The 20,460-nt window shown below is 38.7% G+C and overlaps 1 protein-coding gene across 1 annotated transcript; it reads right to left on the bottom strand.

The window, feature by feature from the left end:
- Positions 1–1,502: 1,502 nt before the first annotated feature.
- LOC137435587 (brain-specific homeobox protein homolog) lies at positions 1,503–19,910 on the bottom strand. The gene is made up of 3 exons (XM_068129491.2): positions 17,285–19,910; positions 16,664–16,851; positions 1,503–3,147 (listed from the first exon to the last, which is right to left on the bottom strand). Exons 1-3 carry the CDS (start codon positions 17,574–17,576, stop codon positions 2,914–2,916), a joined length of 714 nt encoding a protein of 237 aa, XP_067985592.2. The 5' UTR covers positions 17,577–19,910; the 3' UTR covers positions 1,503–2,913.
- Between the last annotated feature and the right edge of the window lie 550 nt (positions 19,911–20,460).

Here is a 20,460-nt window from a genome sequence, read left to right on the forward strand (position 1 = left end):
TTTTCCTTGTTTTTTATTGACGGTCTAATTTATGCAAATTATATGCATGTAATATGACAAAGAAGCGTTGAAACTGGTCTGAGTTAAAGCCAAGATTATATCTTTCAAGAAAAACTGAAAATTAGATATTAACTTGACTTTGTTTTTGTGTAAAGGCCTCTCAAAGGTACCTATGTAGTTTTCTCAATTTTTCACCAGTACTACACCCTTAACTCTGTACAGCAAAATTACTAACTTACTAAAAATCCACCCCCATCCCTCAAAAAAGTTGCTATGGATACATCAACTTGTCCGTTTCATTAAGTAAGATTAAAATTAACAATCTTAATCAACGGTCAGGTCAATCAGATGAAAATTGTTTCTTTTTTCAAATGAAAATTGATGATTTTAGAAGTTTGACCTTTTGACCTCAAAAATAGTTGCTTTCCCAATTCAGTGATGCACTATGCAATCGCTGTTTAAGTTTCAAGTTAATCGGATGAAAATTGATGATTTTAGAAGTTTGACCTTGAGTTGACCTTTAACCTTTTTATCTCAAAAACAGTTGATTTTCCCATTCGCTGAAGCACTGCAATTGCTGTTTAATTTTCAAGTCAATTGGATGAAAATGGACGATGTTTCAGATGAAAATGGATTATTTTAGAAGTTTGATCTTGAGTTAACCTTTGACCCTTTGACCTCAACAATAGTTACTTTCCCAATTCAGTGAGGCACTATGCAATTGCTGTTTAATTTTCAAGTCAATCAGATGAAAAATGACGATTTTAGAAATTTGACCTGAAGATGACCTTTGACCTCAAAATCAATAGGCTTCTCGGTTGTGATTATGTCCACAGCTTGGTAAAGTTTCATGACAATCGGTTTAGAATCGTTACCTGTAGGCGATTGACAGACAAACAATCAGACAGAATAACGCACAATACCAACCAATATACTTGAAAAATCTTCGATTTTGCAAGTAATAAACATCTAAATACAGTATGCAGGTAGCATTGATTACACATAAATAAATAATTCAAAGTTGTGTGAGCTCATGGAGGGTAAAGTTCCCATAAAACATTCAAGGTGGAATGGAGGTAGTAGCGATGACAAAGTGTAAAAAAAAAAAAAACCACCCAAGCATGTGGAATCCTGTACTATTTTCCTTCTTTTTTTAATTCCAAAATTCCAAATTGGCCCTAATCCCAAAAGCATTTGACTTACCTCATACCCAGATATCGTTGCATAAATTGTGCTGAATACAAAAGAAGTCTCCAGTCATTTGAGTAGAGTCCACATGGACACACGGACGGACAATGGACAGTAACCAAAATATACGCACCCAGCCGAGCTGATTACCTTGGTATCTTGAACATTGCAAAAAGACAGCCGGCTTTACATTGCCTCCGAGGGATTGCACTTTGAGAGATGCAATACCAGAGAACTTGAACAGTAAAGGAACTAAGGAAAATTATTATTTGAGTTTGGGTTGGTGTCATAAAAACAACGAAACACAATTTTACAAATGTGTTCATATTTATTCACAACATTTTTAGTTATTTTCGGGCAAGTTATACAGTGTGGAATCTATTAGAATAAAAGTATTGCTCACACGTTTTTGCAGGTCCTCTATTATAACATTTTAAACTCACTCAAACTTTTGGGTCTCACTGTCGGCCAGGATCTTTCTTTGGCAAACAAAATTTCAAAAAAGTTGGCCTCCAATGCCAGCCGCAGACGACACATCATCCGCCGTGCAAAGTCTTCCCTTGACACACCGCAACACTTATCCACCGACAAGGGGGTCATCCACAGATTGATGGAGTACTGCTGTCCCCTCTGGGCTGGTGCTCCTGCCTCTCCTCTTTCTCAGCTTGATGCCATGGAAACCAAAGCTTTCAAGATCATTGGAATCTCCCATGATGAAGCTGAGTCTATGGTCCTATCACTTCGCCATCACAGACAAGTCGGTGTTATCTCTATCTTTTTCCGCCTCCTTTCTGGTCTGACACCCTCTCCTCTTTCCGTGCTTTGTCCACCCATCCCCCTAACCCCCACTCCCCAAGTTTCTGTAGGGCACACACGATCCACCAGCAATTCCCGCCTGTGGAACCACCTTCCACACTCTCTTCAATCTCATTCTTCCCTCGAGGTCGTCAATACTGCCGTTCATGATGATCTCAGATCATCCCCCAATCCAAAACCATGATATTTTCTACCCCCATCAATCCCTCCCCAAGCACACCTCCACCAAATTTCCAATTTTTGCTTCCTGAGAGTTTGTTTCTGTATCCATCTTGTCCACCACGTGCATCTTTCCCTACCCCTAATTCTTCCCCACATCCCTTACTTGTCCAATGTCCAAGTCTTCCTCTATTTTGTCCCTCGGCCATGCTGTTGTGTGTTTCCCCCCTCTCTTTCTACTGTTCCTTTTGTTCTGTTCTCTCCTGATCCAATCTATGTTCTAGCTCCTCCACGAGTCTCGACTTTGCAAACAAAAAGAAAATTAAAAACCACATCCATTTCCCGCTTACGTTTAACCTCAAAGATCTCATTGTCCAAGTCCATTGTTCCTTACCCTCATTTTCTTTAACAAAGCATTAAAAATTATTCGCTCACACGGAACCTCTCATCTCTTCGTCTCCAGACAGTACCGACAACATTTACAATGGGAATGGTTATTGTCCGATGACCAATCACTTATTTGATGTGAGTGGAGTTCGACAAACCATCCGAGATGGTCAAAGTTACCATATAAGTGCTTTAGCCACCTTATTGATAGCAAGCAGGATAACTACCTGAAGGATTTAATTTGAAGTTGTTGTCTCATCCCAAATTGAGGGTGCAAGATGGTCGAACCCAACACCACTGGTGACCCTATGGTGTTAGAAGGACATCGGGGTGTTTCCACGGCGGACACGATCCCATCGCTAGTTATGGTGCTGTATCTGTGGTGCGGACACCCTTTGCACACACGGTGCGTTTGTCTTTATCAGTGTCTTGTCCTTCTTGGCCGCCATTTTGAACAGACTGCACATCCCGTGGACCGGCTTCAAAGGCAACAGAGAAGCTTGTGTTACAAATGGACGTCAAAGGCACTTGTTCTGCTTCCTGGTCCATTCCCATCTTCTTGGAGCGAACTCGTTGATTCTGGAACCACGACTTCACCTGAGAAAAAGAGACAGCTTTACCAGTGGGATCTGCATTTACTACTACAACATTCTTGATGGGCCACATTATTCCCATTAGTCAGGTTCACTATGTCAATAAATTATATTTCGTTCAAAATCATGGTAGATTAGCAAACCTACACATTTTTGGAAAGGTTATAGCATAAGGAAACTAAAAATCAATGTTTACATTTGGAGAGATAACTGTATGGCGGCCATTTTGGATTTTCAAAATGGCCACTGTAAAATACATATTTTGTTCTATTTCTGCCTCTAATTACCCTAAAGACTTTTAAAAATATACTAAACCTATATTTTCAGGGACAAGGAATCCAATGAAAGTATCAAATTAGTGCTATGGGGAATGGTAAGACACGAATCAAAGGTTTTGAATTGCAAAATACTGTCTTTATATTCGCGATAAGTTGCATAATCAAATACATGTTATCATTTTGTACAGGCAGTTAATAACATCAAAATGTGTCTCAATAATTCATATCACCAAACATACACAGGCAGTCAGCAAAATCATATATACACATGCAGTCGGTATAACTTCACATCTACACAGGCAGTCAATGACAAAATATACACAGGCAGTCAATGGCATCAAACATACACGATTACAGAATATGCCATTTAGAGTTCGTCATCACTGTCCTGTGTGTCGTATCCGACAATATAGTCCGCATTGTTTTCACAGTCCGTTCCACACAAGCAAAGGTCGGTCAAATTGATTGGCAAATCGAATTGGTCGAATGGTCGATCGAATCGAATTCGATGAATCGAATCGAATCGAATCGAATCGATCGAATTGGTCGAATGGTCGAATGGTCGATCGAAGCGATTGGTCGAATGGTCGAATTGGTCGAATGGAATTGGTCGATTGGTCGAATTGGTTGAATCGAATTGGTCGGAATTGGCAAATGTAAACATTGATTTTCAGATTTTCCATGTAATAACGTTTCCAAAAATGTATAGGTTTGCTAATCTACCATGATTTTGAACGAAAAAACATAGTGAACCTGACTACATGTTGTTGTGGGGTCAGCTGGAGAAAGTTTTTGGGCCAAGTCTCACAAACCGGCAAGTCAGATATGCCATTCGAATGAAAGTGGCAGGGACTTGTAATTTGTTCAAGGATCTTCTCTTCGCTACTAGCTCCTGTCGGACTGTGCGTGTATTTACCTTTGTAATTTGTAATTTGTTTTGTACTGTAATTGTAATTGTAATTTGTATTTGTAATTTGTAACTAATTGTAATTTGTAACTTTGTAATTTGTAAATTTGTAATATTTACCTTTGTAATTTGTAATTTGTAAATTTGTAATTTGTTCAGGGTGCCAGTTCAGGGATCTTCTCTTCGCTCCCTCCACAACATCCTGTCGGCCTGTGCGTGTATTTACCTTTGTAAGATCCAGTGTCTGTGCGTAAGTTTTGCCTCTCCTCCCAAACCACTGATCCCACAAAGTCTAAAATGGTGCCATATTGATCGCCGAGGACCTAAGCAGGTCAGGGTCAAGAAAACGTTGACTTGGACAAGACCAAGAAAGCGTGAACTATGCAAGTCACGAAATGCTGTTGCTTGGTTGAGGGAAGCGAGGAAATCTGCGATTTGCTCCTGGAAAGTGACATCAATAAACCCTCACTGCACCTGCTTCCTGGTCTCAAAAAAAAATATTTTTTTTCAAATAAAATAAAAAGTTATTGGGGCCCACAGCTTGCTAGTAGATACAGAGTGTCTCAATAAAATGTATACAGACTATATACAGGGTGAGTCAAAAGTAGCGCCCGATTTCTGTTTTTTCGGCTGTCAGATTCTTTCTGGGATGTCATGTTCTTAATAATTGTCTTGCAGATTATTAATTTTTTTAAATTTTTTTTTTTTTGCAGGTTATTGCTGAGAGTTTGGAAAGTTACTGAAGTTGCACCAAATTGAACCATGAATTACCTTTCAATGAATCGACGCATTGCGGCCGTGAAACATTACTACAAATGTAATGAACAACCAACGATGGCGGCACGCCGTTTGGCACAGGAATTCGATATTAACCCACCCCAGGGAAGAAACATACGATTGATTGTCGAGAAATTTGAAGTACTTGAAATTTGAAGTAACAGGGTCGGTAGCCACTGCAAAGAAGTCCGGTCGTCCGAAAACGGCAACGAATGTAGCTGAGGGTTTCCCCCGTAATAATTTTCCCCCAAATAAATGGTTAGATAAACATGTCATTCATTTATTTCTACCTTCTTGTGCACTGTAATACAAATGGCAAACAAACAATCAACTGACAGAAATATATATATATATGTATATATGTATATATGTATGTATGTATGTATGTATGTATGTGTGTATGTGTGTGTGTGTGTGTGTGTGTGTGTGTGTGTGTGTGTGTGTGTGTGTGTGTGTGTATGTATGTATGTATGTATGTATGTATATATATACAGAAATCGGGCGCTACTTTTGACTCACCCTGTATATCGAAAACTATCTTGTAATTCTGCACTGCATTATGGGTAACATGTAACTGATGATGTGCAATAAAACTGTAATTTAGCATGGATTCATTCCATCACACGCTAACGTCATCTGGTACACAACCCTCTCACTGCTATTTCATTAATTTTTCTGAAATTCAAGTCTGTAAACATTTTATTGAGACAGCCTTTTCTAAAAGGCCTCACATAAGTCACATTAATGACAGTGTTCATTGAAAATATTTACCATTAGGATATTTATTTTTATTAATTTTTTCCCAAGCTCTGGATTTCCCTCTGGATTTCAAGTACAGAATCTGGAATGATGACTGTTTCAAAGTTCATCCAATCCAAGTCGCACAATATGGTAAATTCAAAAAGTGGTCTTCTCAAGGACTATCATGGTCACTAGCATGGTCTCAAGGACTATCATGGTCAATGCAGTTCGTATAACTTTTTGAACGTCCAAGCCCCAAAATTTTTATATATTGATATATATACATTTTTAAATATTGTTTAATTATTTGGTTCTTTTATAATTTTCTATATAATTTATTTATAATTAATAATTTGTATACTGTATTTATTTATATGTTATATAATTTGCTAAATATTTTTAATCGAAAAAAATTGTCGGGTTTTGTTAATGAACAATTTCTTTTTCTGTGAAAATAGTAATTTTCAACATTTCACAAAAATGTGCAGAAAATATTTTTATAGAATTTTTTTTATATAATTTTAATATATTTAAATATAATTTTTAAAATATTATTTAATTATTTATTTCTTTTATAATTTTCTATATCATTTACTTATAATTTATAATTTGTATATATATTTTATATTTTCTATATTTTATTAACATTTTTTAATAGAAAATATTTTTATAGTACTTTTTTATATAATATTTAAATATAATTTTTAAAATATTATTTAATTATTTATTTATTTTATAATTTTCTATATCATTTATTTATAATTTATAATTTGTATATTTATTTATATTTTATATATTTTATTAAAAAATTTTTATAGAAAATATTTTTATACTGCTCCCTGCGCGTGTGGGGTGAAGTTAGGTGGCGAAGCGGGGAATGTCAAAACCTGTAGATGAATGAAATGGGCGACTTGTAGATAACATGTCGATATCTTTGTATATTAGTATGTCGATATCTTGGTAACAGTATACAAATGAGACAGACATATTATTTCCATGGACAAAAGATCTTGCACATTGTGTCGAACAACAGCATGTTTAAACAGGGGGAACCTGTGGACGCGGCCTGTTTGTTGAGGAGTTGGTCATCTTTTGTGTAGATAGGGATTGGAGAGAGAGGGAGAGTTATAAATCCAATTTTGCAACTTTGTTGGTAGAAGTGTTTTCATAAACCTGAAATAAGACTGAAAGATGGCCCAGAGGTCTAGCATGGACCCAGCTATAAACCGACCCAGCTATAAACGGTGTTTCACAGGCAGGACGACTGACCCAGACATCCTTCGGATGGACAACCACGCGTCCCGTCTTAGTTGGTGCACGTTAAGATCGCACGGTGTCCTTTGGGAAGAGTAGGCGAGCCATCACCGGCACCATGAACAAATTCCAAATTCCTGTTCTAACCAGCAGGGGGCGCTGTATCACGTGGACCGGCCGCGCTCTCAGCCAATGAGGGTGAGCCGTAACTATGAATCTTCCGCACAAGTTCAGTGATCGTTCTTCGCCTCGTGCTGCATGTGGACGAAGAAGACCAACCTGTAAGGAGTTTGAAAGTCATTGGAAAGGCAGCTTTGCAGACAGGCAGACAAAGGCAGACAACGCAGCTTTGCACTCTTTTTCGCAACGTTGCAAAATGGCGACCTTTTTCATACTTAGCATGGAAACATTTCGCTTGGACCTGATGTTCACCTGAGCAAAAGCCAAATCCTTGCCAAATGACAATTCTACGGTCTTCTCCATCCATTCCGATACAAAGACACAGAGAGCGAATCTATCAACCAAATAAATGAAAATACGTCAACCGGTAGGTCCGGTATACCCGCTTCGTCCCGTGATGCTTTGCTTCAAATGCAAGTGAGAAAACAATGAAGGAATGCCAAAGCAATCGAGTTTAGCCGAACTCCCGACATAAATATGCATGGCCGCAGTCAATCGATGCCCTGAGCACATTCGCTATTGCGAGGAGCTCCAACGCAGGAGGAGGCCATTAGGCCCATTGTGCAATCCTTCTGCCAATAATTAAGTAGGCCTACCCTCTCTATCCCTACAACTTGTCTAATGAAATTTGAAACGTATCTACTGTTTCTGCTGTCACTACCTTTCCAGGGAGATATTCCATGCATTTACTACTCCGAGTGAAAGATCCTTGCCTAACTACCATCTTAATCCTCCTCTTCTTTACTCAAACTGGGGCCCTTGGTCCTGTCAGTGTCCATTCTGCTGAAAATGGCTTCTGTTTATATCGATATCCTTCATTATCTTAAACATCTCCATCAGACCTCCTTGTAACCACCTCCTTTCTAATGTAAAAGGTCCTGTCTCCTTCAGCCGCTCCTCATAGCTTAGTCTAGCTAGGCCCAAAATCAATCGACTTGGTCTACGCTGGGCCTCCTCTATGGTAACTATGGCCAACATGAGGTCTCTCTAAATTCATATCCATAGTGAACACGACCTCTTACATGGCAGTTTCACAAGAACAAAAACTTCGTTAAAATGATTGATGATTGGGGGCTAAACCCCTGGGTCTGTGCCCCCCTCAACTCCTCACACCACCTCTGTATGCGATTGATCTCCCAAAAGACTTCACATCCCCCCCACCCCACATTCCCTCCACCATATGTATTTAATTGTAACATTATTCTTCATATCTACTGAAAAAAAGAACTAGAGTGAGCTTGAACTTCATATCTACCGAAACGAAGAAGGAGAGTGAGCTAGAACTTCAAATCTACCGAAACAAAGTGCTAGAGTGAGCTAGAACTTCATATCGACCTAAACAAAAAACTAGAGTGAGCTAGAACTTCATATCTACGAAAACAAATAACTAGAGTCAACTAGAACTTCATATATACCAAAACAAAGAACTAAAGTGAGCTAGAACTTCATACATACCGAACCAAAGAAGTAGGGTGAGCTCGAACTTCAAATCCACCGAAACACAGAACTAGTGTGAGCTACAATTTAATATGTACCGAACCAAAGAACTAGAGTGAGCCAGAACTTCATATTTACCGAAACAAAGACTAGAGTGAGCTAAAACTTCAAATCTACCGAAACAAAGCGCCAGAGTGAGATAGAACTTCATATCTACCGACACAAGGAACTAGAGTGAGCGAGAACTTCATATCGACTGAAACAAAGAACTAGAGTGAGCTAAAACTTCATATCTACTGAAACGAAGACCTATAGTGAGCTAGAACTTCATATATATCAAAACAAATAACTAGAGTGAGCTAGAACTTCATATATACTGAAACAAAGAACTAGAGTGAGCTAAAACTTCATATCTACCAAAACGAAGAGCTTGAGTGAGCTAGAACTTCATATCTACTGAAACAAAGCCAGAGTGAGCTAGAACTTCAAATCTACTGAAAGAAAAAACTAGAGTGAGCTAGAACTTCATATCTAACGAAACAAAGACGAGAGTGAGCGAGAACTTTATATCCACTGAAACGAATACTAGAGTGAGCTAGAACGTCATATCGACTGAAACAAAGAACTAGAGTGAGCTAGAACTTCATATGTACTGAAACAAAGAACTAGAGTGAGCTAGAACTTCATATCTACCAAAACAAAGAACTTGAGTGAGCTAGAACTTCATATCCACTGAAACAAAGAAGTAGAGTGAGCTAGAACTTCATATGTACTGAAACAAAGAGCTAGAGTGAGCTAGAACTTTAATCTACTGAAACAAAAACTAGAGTGAGCTAGAACTTCATATCTACTGAAACAAAGAACTAGAGTGAGCTAGAACTTCATATCTACCAAAACAAAGAACTAGAGTGAGCTAGAATTTCATATCTACCAAAACAGCAAGCTTGAGTGAGATAGAACTTCATATCTACTGAAACAAAGACCTCAAGTGAGCTAGAACTTCATATATACTGAAACGAAGACCTCAAGTGAGTTAGAACTTCATAGCTACCAAAACACAGAACTAGAGTAAGCTAGAACTTCAAATCTACTGAAACAAAGAACTCAAGTGAGCTAGAACTTCATATCTACTGAAACAAAGACCTAGAGTGAGCTATAACTTCATATCTACTGAAACAAAGAACTAGAGTGAGCTAAAACTTCATATCTACCGAAACAAAGACCTAGAGTGAGCTAGAACTTCATATCTACCGAAACAAAGAACTAGAGTGAGTAAAAACTTCATATCTGCTGAAACAAAGAACTAGAGTGAGCTAGAACTTCATATCTACTGAAACAAAGAACTAGAGTGAGCTAGAACTTCATATCTACTGAAACAAAGACCTAGAGTGAGCTATAACTTCATATCTAATGAAACAAAGAACTAGAGTGAGCTAAAACTTCATATCTACCGAAACAAAGACCTAGAGTGAGCTAGAACTTCATATCTACTGAAACAAAGAACTAGAGTGAGGTATAACTTCATATCTACCGAAACAAAGACCTGGAGTGAGCTAAAACTTCATATCTACCGAAACAAAGAACTAGAGTAAGCTAGAACTTCATATCTACCAAAACGAAGACGAGAGTGAACTAGAACTTCATATCTCCCGAAACGAAGACGAGAGTGAGCTAGAACTTCATATTTACCGAAACAAAGAACTAGAGTGAGCTAAAACTTCATATCTGCTGAAACAAAGAACTAGAGTGAGCTAGAACTTCATATATACTGAAACAAAGAACTAGAGTGAGCGAGAACTTCATATCTACTGAAACAAAGAACTAGAGTGAGCTAGAACTTCATATCTGCTGAAACAAAGAACTAGAGTGAGCTAGAACTTCATATCTACCGAAACAAAGAACTAGAATGAGCTAAAACTTCATATATACTGAAACAAAGAACTAGAGTGAGCTAAAACTTCATATCTACCGAAACAAAGAACTAGAGTGAGCTATAACTTCATATCTACCGAAACAAAGAACTAGAGTGAGCTAGAACTTCATATCTACTGAAACAAAGAACTAGAGTGAGCTAGAACTTCATATCTACCGAAATAAAGAACTAGAGTGAGAAAAATCTTCATATCTGCTGAAACAAAGAACTAGAGTGAGCTAGAACTTCATATCTACCGAAACAAAGAACAAGAGTGAGCTAAAACTTCATATATACTGAAACAAAGAACTAGAGTGAGCTATAACTTCATATCTACCGAAACAAAGAACTAGAGTGAGCTAGAACTTCATATCTACCGAAACAAAGAACTAGAGTGAGCTAAAACGTCATATCTACCGAAACAAAGAACTAGAGTGAGCGAAAACTTCATATCTGCTGAAACAAAGAACTAGAGTGAGCTAAAACTTCATATCTACCAAAACGAAGAGCTTGAGTGAGCTAGAACTTCATATCTACTGAAACAAAGCCAGAGTGAGCTAGAACTTCAAATCTACTGAAAGAAAAAACTAGAGTGAGCTAGAACTTCATATCTAACGAAACAAAGACGAGAGTGAGCGAGAACTTTATATCCACTGAAACGAATACTAGAGTGAGCTAGAACGTCATATCGACTGAAACAAAGAACTAGAGTGAGCTAGAACTTCATATGTACTGAAACAAAGAACTAGAGTGAGCTAGAACTTCATATCTACCAAAACAAAGAAGTAGAGTGAGCTAGAACTTCATATGTACTGAAACAAAGAGCTAGAGTGAGCTAGAACTTCATATCTACCAAAACAAAGAACTAGAGTGAGCTAGAACTTTAATCTACTGAAACAAAAACTAGAGTGAGCTAGAACTTCATATCTACTGAAACAAAGAACTAGAGTGAGCTAGAACTTCATATCTACCAAAACAAAGAACTAGAGTGAGCTAGAATTTCATATCTACCAAAACAGCAAGCTTGAGTGAGATAGAACTTCATATCTACTGAAACAAAGACCTCAAGTGAGCTAGAACTTCATATATACTGAAACGAAGACCTCAAGTGAGTTAGAACTTCATAGCTACCAAAACACAGAACTAGAGTAAGCTAGAACTTCAAATCTACTGAAACAAAGAACTCAAGTGAGCTAGAACTTCATATCTACTGAAACAAAGACCTAGAGTGAGCTATAACTTCATATCTACTGAAACAAAGAACTAGAGTGAGCTAAAACTTCATATCTACCGAAACAAAGACCTAGAGTGAGCTAGAACTTCATATCTACCGAAACAAAGAACTAGAGTGAGTAAAAACTTCATATCTGCTGAAACAAAGAACTAGAGTGAGCTAGAACTTCATATCTACTGAAACAAAGAACTAGAGTGAGCTAGAACTTCATATCTACTGAAACAAAGACCTAGAGTGAGCTATAACTTCATATCTAATGAAACAAAGAACTAGAGTGAGCTAAAACTTCATATCTACCGAAACAAAGACCTAGAGTGAGCTAGAACTTCATATCTACTGAAACAAAGAACTAGAGTGAGGTATAACTTCATATCTACCGAAACAAAGACCTGGAGTGAGCTAAAACTTCATATCTACCGAAACAAAGAACTAGAGTAAGCTAGAACTTCATATCTACCAAAACGAAGACGAGAGTGAACTAGAACTTCATATCTCCCGAAACGAAGACGAGAGTGAGCTAGAACTTCATATTTACCGAAACAAAGAACTAGAGTGAGCTAAAACTTCATATCTGCTGAAACAAAGAACTAGAGTGAGCTAGAACTTCATATATACTGAAACAAAGAACTAGAGTGAGCGAGAACTTCATATCTACTGAAACAAAGAACTAGAGTGAGCTAGAACTTCATATCTGCTGAAACAAAGAACTAGAGTGAGCTAGAACTTCATATCTACCGAAACAAAGAACTAGAATGAGCTAAAACTTCATATATACTGAAACAAAGAACTAGAGTGAGCTAAAACTTCATATCTACCGAAACAAAGAACTAGAGTGAGCTATAACTTCATATCTACCGAAACAAAGAACTAGAGTGAGCTAGAACTTCATATCTACTGAAACAAAGAACTAGAGTGAGCTAGAACTTCATATCTACCGAAATAAAGAACTAGAGTGAGAAAAATCTTCATATCTGCTGAAACAAAGAACTAGAGTGAGCTAGAACTTCATATCTACCGAAACAAAGAACAAGAGTGAGCTAAAACTTCATATATACTGAAACAAAGAACTAGAGTGAGCTATAACTTCATATCTACCGAAACAAAGAACTAGAGTGAGCTAGAACTTCATATCTACCGAAACAAAGAACTAGAGTGAGCTAAAACGTCATATCTACCGAAACAAAGAACTAGAGTGAGCGAAAACTTCATATCTGCTGAAACAAAGAACTAGAGTGAGCGAAAACTTCATATCTACCAAAACAAAGAACTAGAGTGAGAAAAAACTTCATATCTGCTGAAACAAAGAACTAGAGTGAGCTAGAACTTCATATCTACCGAAACAAAGAACAAGAGTGAGCTAAAACTTCATATATACTGAAACAAAGAACTAGAGTGAGCTATAACTTCATATCTACCGAAACAAAGAACTAGAGTGAGCTATAACTTCATATCTACCGAAACAAAGAACTAGAGTGAGCCAGAACTTCATATCTACTGAAACAAAGAACTAGAGTGAGCTAGAACTTCATATCTACCGAAATAAAGAACTAGAGTGAGAAAAATCTTCATATCTGCTGAAACAAAGAACTAGAGTGAGCTAGAACTTCATATCTACCGAAACAAAGAACAAGAGTGAGCTAAAACTTCATATATACTGAAACAAAGAACAAGAGTGAGCTATAACTTCATATCTACCGAAACAAAGAACTAGAGTGAGCTAGAACTTCATATCTACCGAAACAAAGAACTAGAGTGAGCTAAAACGTCATATCTACCGAAACAAAGAACCAGAGTGAGCGAAAACTTCATATCTGCTGAAACAAAGAACTAGAGTGAGCTAGAACTTCATATCTACCGAAACAAGAACAAGAGTGAGCTAGAACTACATATCTACCGAAACAAAGAACTAGAGAGCTAAAACTTCATATATACTGAAACAAAGAACTAGAGTGAGCTAAAACTTCATATCTACCGAAACAAAGAACTAGAGTGAGCTAGAACTTCATATCTACCGAAACAAAGAACTAGAGTGAGCTAGAACTTCATATCTGCTGAAACAAAGAACTAGAGTGAGCTAGAACTTAATATCTACCGAAACAAAGAACAAGAGTGAGCTGGAACTTCATATCTGCTGAAACAAAGAACTAGAGTGAGCTAGAACTTCATATCTACCGAAACAAAGAACTAGAGTGAGCTAAAACTTCATATATACTGAAACAAAGAACTAGAGTGAGCTAAAACTTCATATCTACCGAAACAAAGAACTAGAGTGAGCTAGAACTTCATATCTACCGAAACAAAGAACTAGAGTGAGCTATAACTTCATATCTACCGAAACAAAGAACTAGAGTGAGCTAAAACTTCATATATACTGAAACAAAGAACTAGAGTGAGCTATAACTTCATATCTACTGAAACAAAGAACTAGAGTGAGCTATAACTTCATATCTACCGAAACAAAGAACTAGAGTGAGCTTGAACTTCATATCTACCGAAACAAAGAACTAGAGTGAGCTAGAACTTCATATCTACCGAAACAAAGAACTAGAGTGAGCTAAAACTTCATATCTACCGAAACAAAGAACTAGAGTGAGCGAAAACTTCATATCTGCTGAAACAAAGAACTAGAGTGAGCTAGAACTTCATATCTACCGAAACAAGAACAAGAGTGAGCTAGAACTTCATATCTACCGAAACAAAGAACTAGAGTGAGCTAAAACTTCATATATACTGAAACAAAGAACTAGAGTGAGCTAAAACTTCATATCTACCGAAACAAAGAACGAGAGTGAGCTAGAACTTCATATCTGCTGAAACAAAGAACTAGAGTGAGCTAGAACTTCATATCTACCGAAACAAAGAACTAGAGTGAGCTAGAACTTCATATCTGCTGAAACAAAGAACTAGAGTGAGCTAGAACTTCATATCTACCGAAACAAAGAACTAGAGTGAGCTAAAACTTCATATATACTGAAACAAAGAACTAGAGTGAGCTAAAACTTCATATCTACCGAAACAAAGAACTAGAGTGAGCTAAAACTTCATATCTGCTAAAACAAAGAACTAGAGTGAGCTAGAACTTCATATCTACCGAAACAAAGAACTAGAGTGAGCTAGAACTTCATATCTACCGAAACAAAGAACTAGAGTGAGCTAAAACTTCATATATACTGAAACAAAGAACGAGAGTGAGCTAGAACTTCATATCTGCTGAAACAAAGAACTAGAGTGAGCTAGAACTTCATATCTACCGAAACAAAGAACTAGAGTGAGCTAGAGCTTCATATCTACAAAAACGAAGACCTAGAGTGAGCTGGAACTTCATATACAGTGCATTCAGAAAGTATTCAGACCCCTTCACTTTTTTCACATTTTGTTATGTTGCAGCCTTATGCTGAAATCGTTTAAATTCATTATTTCCCTCATCAATCTACACTCAATACCCCATAATGACAAAGAGAAAACAGGATTTTAGAAAGTTTTGCAAATTTATTAAAAAGAAAAAACTGAAATATCACATTGACATAAGTATTCATACCCTTTGCTATGACACTTGAAATTTAGCTCAGGTGCCTCCCATTTCTCTTGATCATCTTTGAGATGTTTGTACACCTTGACTGGAGTCCACCTGTGGTAAATTCAATTGATTGGACATGACTTGGAAAGGCACACACCTGTCTATATAAGGTCTCACAGCTGACAATGCATATCAGAGCAAAAACCAAGCCATGAGGTCGAGGGAACTGCCTGCAGAGCTCAGAGACAGGATTGTGTCGAGGCGCAGATCTGGGGAAGCCTACAAAAAAAATTCTGCTGCATTGAAGGTTCCCAAGAGCACAGTGGCCTCCATAATTCTTAAATGGAAGAAGTTTGGAACAACCAGGGCTCTTCCTCGAGCTGGCCGCCAGGCCAAACTTCTTAAATGGAAAGAGAGGTGACCAAGAACCCGATGGTCACTCTGGCTGAGCTCCAGAGATCCTGTGTGGAGATGGGAGAAACTTCCAGAAGGCTAACCATCACTGCAACACTCCACCGATCTGGGCTTTATGGCAGAGTGGCTAGACGGAAGCCAAACAGTTCAATCTTGGTTTCATCAGACCACAGAATCTTGTTTCTCACAATCTGAGAGTCCTTCAGGTGCTTTTTTACAAACTCCAAGCGGGCTTTCATGTGTCTTTCACTGAGGAGAGGCTTCCGTCTGGCCACTCTGCCATAAAGCCCAGATCGGTGGAGTGTTGCGGGGTGTGTGCCTTTCCAAATCATGTCCAATCAATTGAATTTACCACAGGTGGACTCCAATCAAGGTGTACAAACATCTCAAAGATGATCAAGAGAAATGGGAGGCACCTGAGCTAAATTTCAAGTGTCATAGCAAAGGGTCTGAATACTTATATCAATGTGATATTTCAGTTTTTTCTTTTTAATAAATTTGCAAAACTTTCTAAAATCCTGTTTTCTCTTTTGTCATTATGGGGTATTGAGTGCAGATTGATGAGGGAAAAAATGAATTTCAACGATTTCAGCATAAGGCTGCAACATAACAAAATGTGAAAAAAGTGAAGGGGTCTGAATACTTTCTGAATGCACTGTATATTAAAACAAAGAACTCGAGTGAGCTGGAACTTCATATCTACCAGATATATTTGTGACCATGAGGCAGTGGAGATATAACCTTGTGATCACCTCGAGTCATATACACCTTTGACTTTGGGTGACGGAGCTTTTGCGACAACCCTCGTTTGAGCATGTTATTTCAGATTATTTGAAATAACGAGTACATTGAAGATCATTTTGCTCTACCTGTGCCGGACTCAGGCCGAGAAGCGTGGCAAGGCTCTTGCGACTCTCCAGCGACGGGTAGCGATCGCTGGTGAAGGCCGCACCAAGGCCTTGCAGCTGCTCGAAGGAGAAGTGCGGCCTCGAGCGGCGAGGAGTCCGGGGCTTCCTTGGGCGGCGCGGCGGCGCATCCGGAGAGGTCACCTGGGCACCTGCACCAGAGTCATTGGGTTAGTGACATTGGAATTAGAAAGGTCAAAAGACATCATCATCGTCATCGGATACACTCCGCAGTGTCGAATAATGGAAATGATTGCACTCAGTGGTTTGCCATTGCCTTCTCAGAAGTCAATGCAGGAAAGAATTTGTGGTCGAAGGTGCCGGCGATAACTCGCCTACTCTTCGCGAAAAACACCTTTTTGGATATTTACCGTTCATCGCCGAGAATTCTCTGGGTGTTTTGCCACCATAACCGGCCCGCAATCGCCTACTTTTTACAAATCCACCGTGGGATCTTCCGCAACCACCATAGAGCTTGCTGCACTTAGTATTTTCAGCAATTAAAAAAAAAGTATTTGAAATAAACATGAAACGAGATAATCACGTGGTGACATGATGGACAGTTGGAGCAGAAGTGTCGCTTACCGATGGTCGCCATAGTCCCTCCCTGGAGGTGCCCCAATTGGCAGTGCAGAGCCCAGTGAGGTCCGGGGCACATCACGGGGTACAGAAGCCATGGAGGCGGAGACCATGACGACTGTTGTCCGAGTACGGCCGATGCGTCCACCGACCTCGCCTGCCTCCGATGGTCCTCAGCCAAGATGGAGTCGATGTAAAATGAGGGCTTCGCGTCTCTGTTCGAAGCAGCTCCACGGAAAGCTGCCTCGTGTGATCCTCTGTCCATCTGCACTCGCTTCCCAATCCAAATGCCAGGCATTCTTTCGACAGCCCCGTCCTGTCGACCCTCGAGGTCCACATATCAGGTGACAAGTGGAGGACCACTTACCAGGTGATAAGTGGTCCATTAAGCACAACCCATGGGGGGTTCGTTTTATCCATTTAAGTGACACGTCCTTCCCATGCAAATCCGAGATCTACTTAGTTGTCATTTAAATGCGTCCCCGAAGGCGTTAAAGGCCGAAAATCAATTTCTGACCAATCACAATATTCCGATCGCCCACCTGCGAACACGTCTTCTGATGACGCTACGCTGATTCAAGCGACTTAGAGCCATTAGGCGACCTTGTTCGATTAAATACACCTTTTGCAACTCTCAATGAAAAACCATCTTGAAGGGCGATCGATGGGATTTTCAATGGGAATCCACAGTACAGTCGACACTTCGCGACACCTTGATACCTGGAGGATGCTCGGATTACCTTCGCGAGGTTAAAGGATCAACCACACAGTCATACCTGGACCAGATCTCGTAAAGCGGTGAACTACAACCAAAGGTGAGTACCATAAGGTAAAACCATTGACACTAAAGGAGGAGCCTGGAGGCTTCACGTACACGAATCGATCCTGGGGTAATCAATTTGAACGTGATGAGACGTCATTGTACTCACTATTAATTAATAGATTGTGGACGTTAAGTAGATTGTGGACAAGTGAAGAGACAGTAAATGGGGTTTGAAAGTTGATCTCAGCATTACAAGGTAAGTGCTCAGATGGGAATTCCAATCAGATCAACCCAGAGTATTTAATGGGCCCCTTTTGAATGCTAACACACACCTACCTCGTCTGGCGCATTAGATGTTTGTTGTATAATAGTGAAATGGGTAGCGGATGTGAATATGATCACACCAAATGTTTTGGTGGAGAGAAAGGATTTTCAACATTTTTTGAATAACCCCTCCCCCAACTCCAACCCTAATTCCTCCCCACGGTCATTGATTGGTACTCGGAATCTGACCCCCTCCGCTCTCATACAATTGCGAGTCGGGAGATTTTGCCTCGTTTGGTGCGACCAATGGTATCAATTGTTTGGAAGGAATCCTACCATCATCATTTCTGTCTCTGTTGTCTGGAAAAGCCACCTTGACACAGGTATGTGATGCGTCGAAGGAAAAGGTACGAGGGCAGTTCAAATGGGTTTGCGCATGGGATACTCGGAATACATAAAGATCCGCAGCATCGGTTTCTTTCATTTTTCAACAAATAAATAATATGTATAATAAAAAAAAGATTCTTAAAATTAGTAAGAAATATATATATTTCAAATATTTACATGTACTTAAGAGTAAAAATGTGTTTTTAGCTCATGTGCGCGAAGCAAAAAGCGGGGTTAAGCAATTGGTTCAGTTTTTTCTGTCTGTCTGTCTATTTGTCTACAAACTTCAGTTTATGAATAACTCAATCTAAATTGAATGTTATATTTTGAACATGAATGGGAAAACAAACGTGTAGTTTAGCATTACTTTGGCCTAATCCCGATCCCGACCCGATCACGCACGCACAGAGTTAGATTTTGTTTTTACCCTGTGTGCCCACCTGGCGGTCAAACAAAATTGAATATCATTCCAACCAGGAAACTTGCTGTTTTTAAGGATGTGATAAAGGATACAAACACCAGGCACTGATAACTAATGTAACGTATTAAATAAGGTGGTGTAAAAGACGCTGCATCAACGGCGGTAAACTTCTGCAATATTTTTTTCTAAACCTTTAAATTCTTTATTTTATTTAAATTGAATTATATACTTGAACAATGTAGAACACAAATCGCCTTTTTCACACTTTCAAAACTTTTCCGTTTAGCAGAACTTGATAATATTACGATATTTTACTTCATCTCGACCAATAAAATTTGCTGCTCCCAATTTCCTGCTTTCTTCCTTTTTTCTCAAGACGACAGTGGGTTATGGTGTTTTATGAACCCTATAGTTAGCTCACCTGGAACGTAGTTCCAGGGAGCTTATGGGATGGCACCGTGATGTGCCAAAGTTTGTTCACGACATTTAAAAAATCGAGATCTGAGGGTGTGTACGGAGGGTTGCCCCCCAAAATAGGTATTTGCTTTCTTCTCTGAAACTACACACATAATTCTGACGAAACTTGACCACAACCTAGTTCACCTGTGATGTACCAAAGTCACCATACAGAATAATGAGCGGATCATACATTACATGCATATGTCATTTAATATTACATGTTATTACATATATGGGAGCACACAGAATAATGAATGGATCATACATTACATGCATATGTCATGTAACATTATATGTTATTACATATATGGGAGCACACAGAATAATGAGTGGATCATACATTACATGCATATGTCATGTAACATTACATGTTATTACATATATGGGAGCACACAGAATAATGAGTGGATCATACATTACATGCATATGTCATGTAACATTACATGTTATTGCATATATGGGAGCACACAGAATAATGAGTGGATCATACATTACATGCATGTGTTATGTAACATTACATATTATTAGCTCACCTGGAACGAAGTTCAGGTAAGCTTATGCGATGGCGCGTTGTCTGTCCGTCAGTCCGTAAACATTTGAAACTTCTCCGAAACTGCGGATGGGATTTTTTTTTTTTTTTTTTTTGCAAATTGCGACCAATTGCGACCAAATTTGGCACAAATTATATTTGTTGTGTTGTGACTAAAGTTTGTTCAGGGCATTTAAAAAATCTGGGTCTAAGGGGGTCTACCGGGGTCAAAGTGGATCCAGGTTTAACCCCCCAAAGTAGGAATTTGCTTTTTCCTCTGAAACTACACACACGATTTCAATGAAACTTGACCACAACCTTAATCACCCATGATGTACCAATGTTTGTTCACGGCACTG

This window comes from Myxine glutinosa, chromosome 9 (genome assembly GCF_964187855.1).
Source record: "Myxine glutinosa chromosome 9, kmMyxGlut1.1, whole genome shotgun sequence".
In the NCBI taxonomy this organism is placed as follows: Eukaryota; Metazoa; Chordata; class Myxini; order Myxiniformes; family Myxinidae; genus Myxine; species Myxine glutinosa.

Coding starts and splice junctions, on each gene's coding strand:
- LOC137435587 (XM_068129491.2), bottom strand. CDS start 17,576: ATGCCTGGCATTTGGATTGGGAAGCGAGTGCAGATGGACAGAGGATCA. Junction 16,852..17,284: donor AGGGACTATGGCGACCATCG/GTAAGCGACACT, acceptor ACTCTGGTGCAG/GTGCCCAGGTGACCTCTCCG. Junction 3,148..16,663: donor TCGGCCTGAGTCCGGCACAG/GTAGAGCAAAAT, acceptor TCTTTTTCTCAG/GTGAAGTCGTGGTTCCAGAA.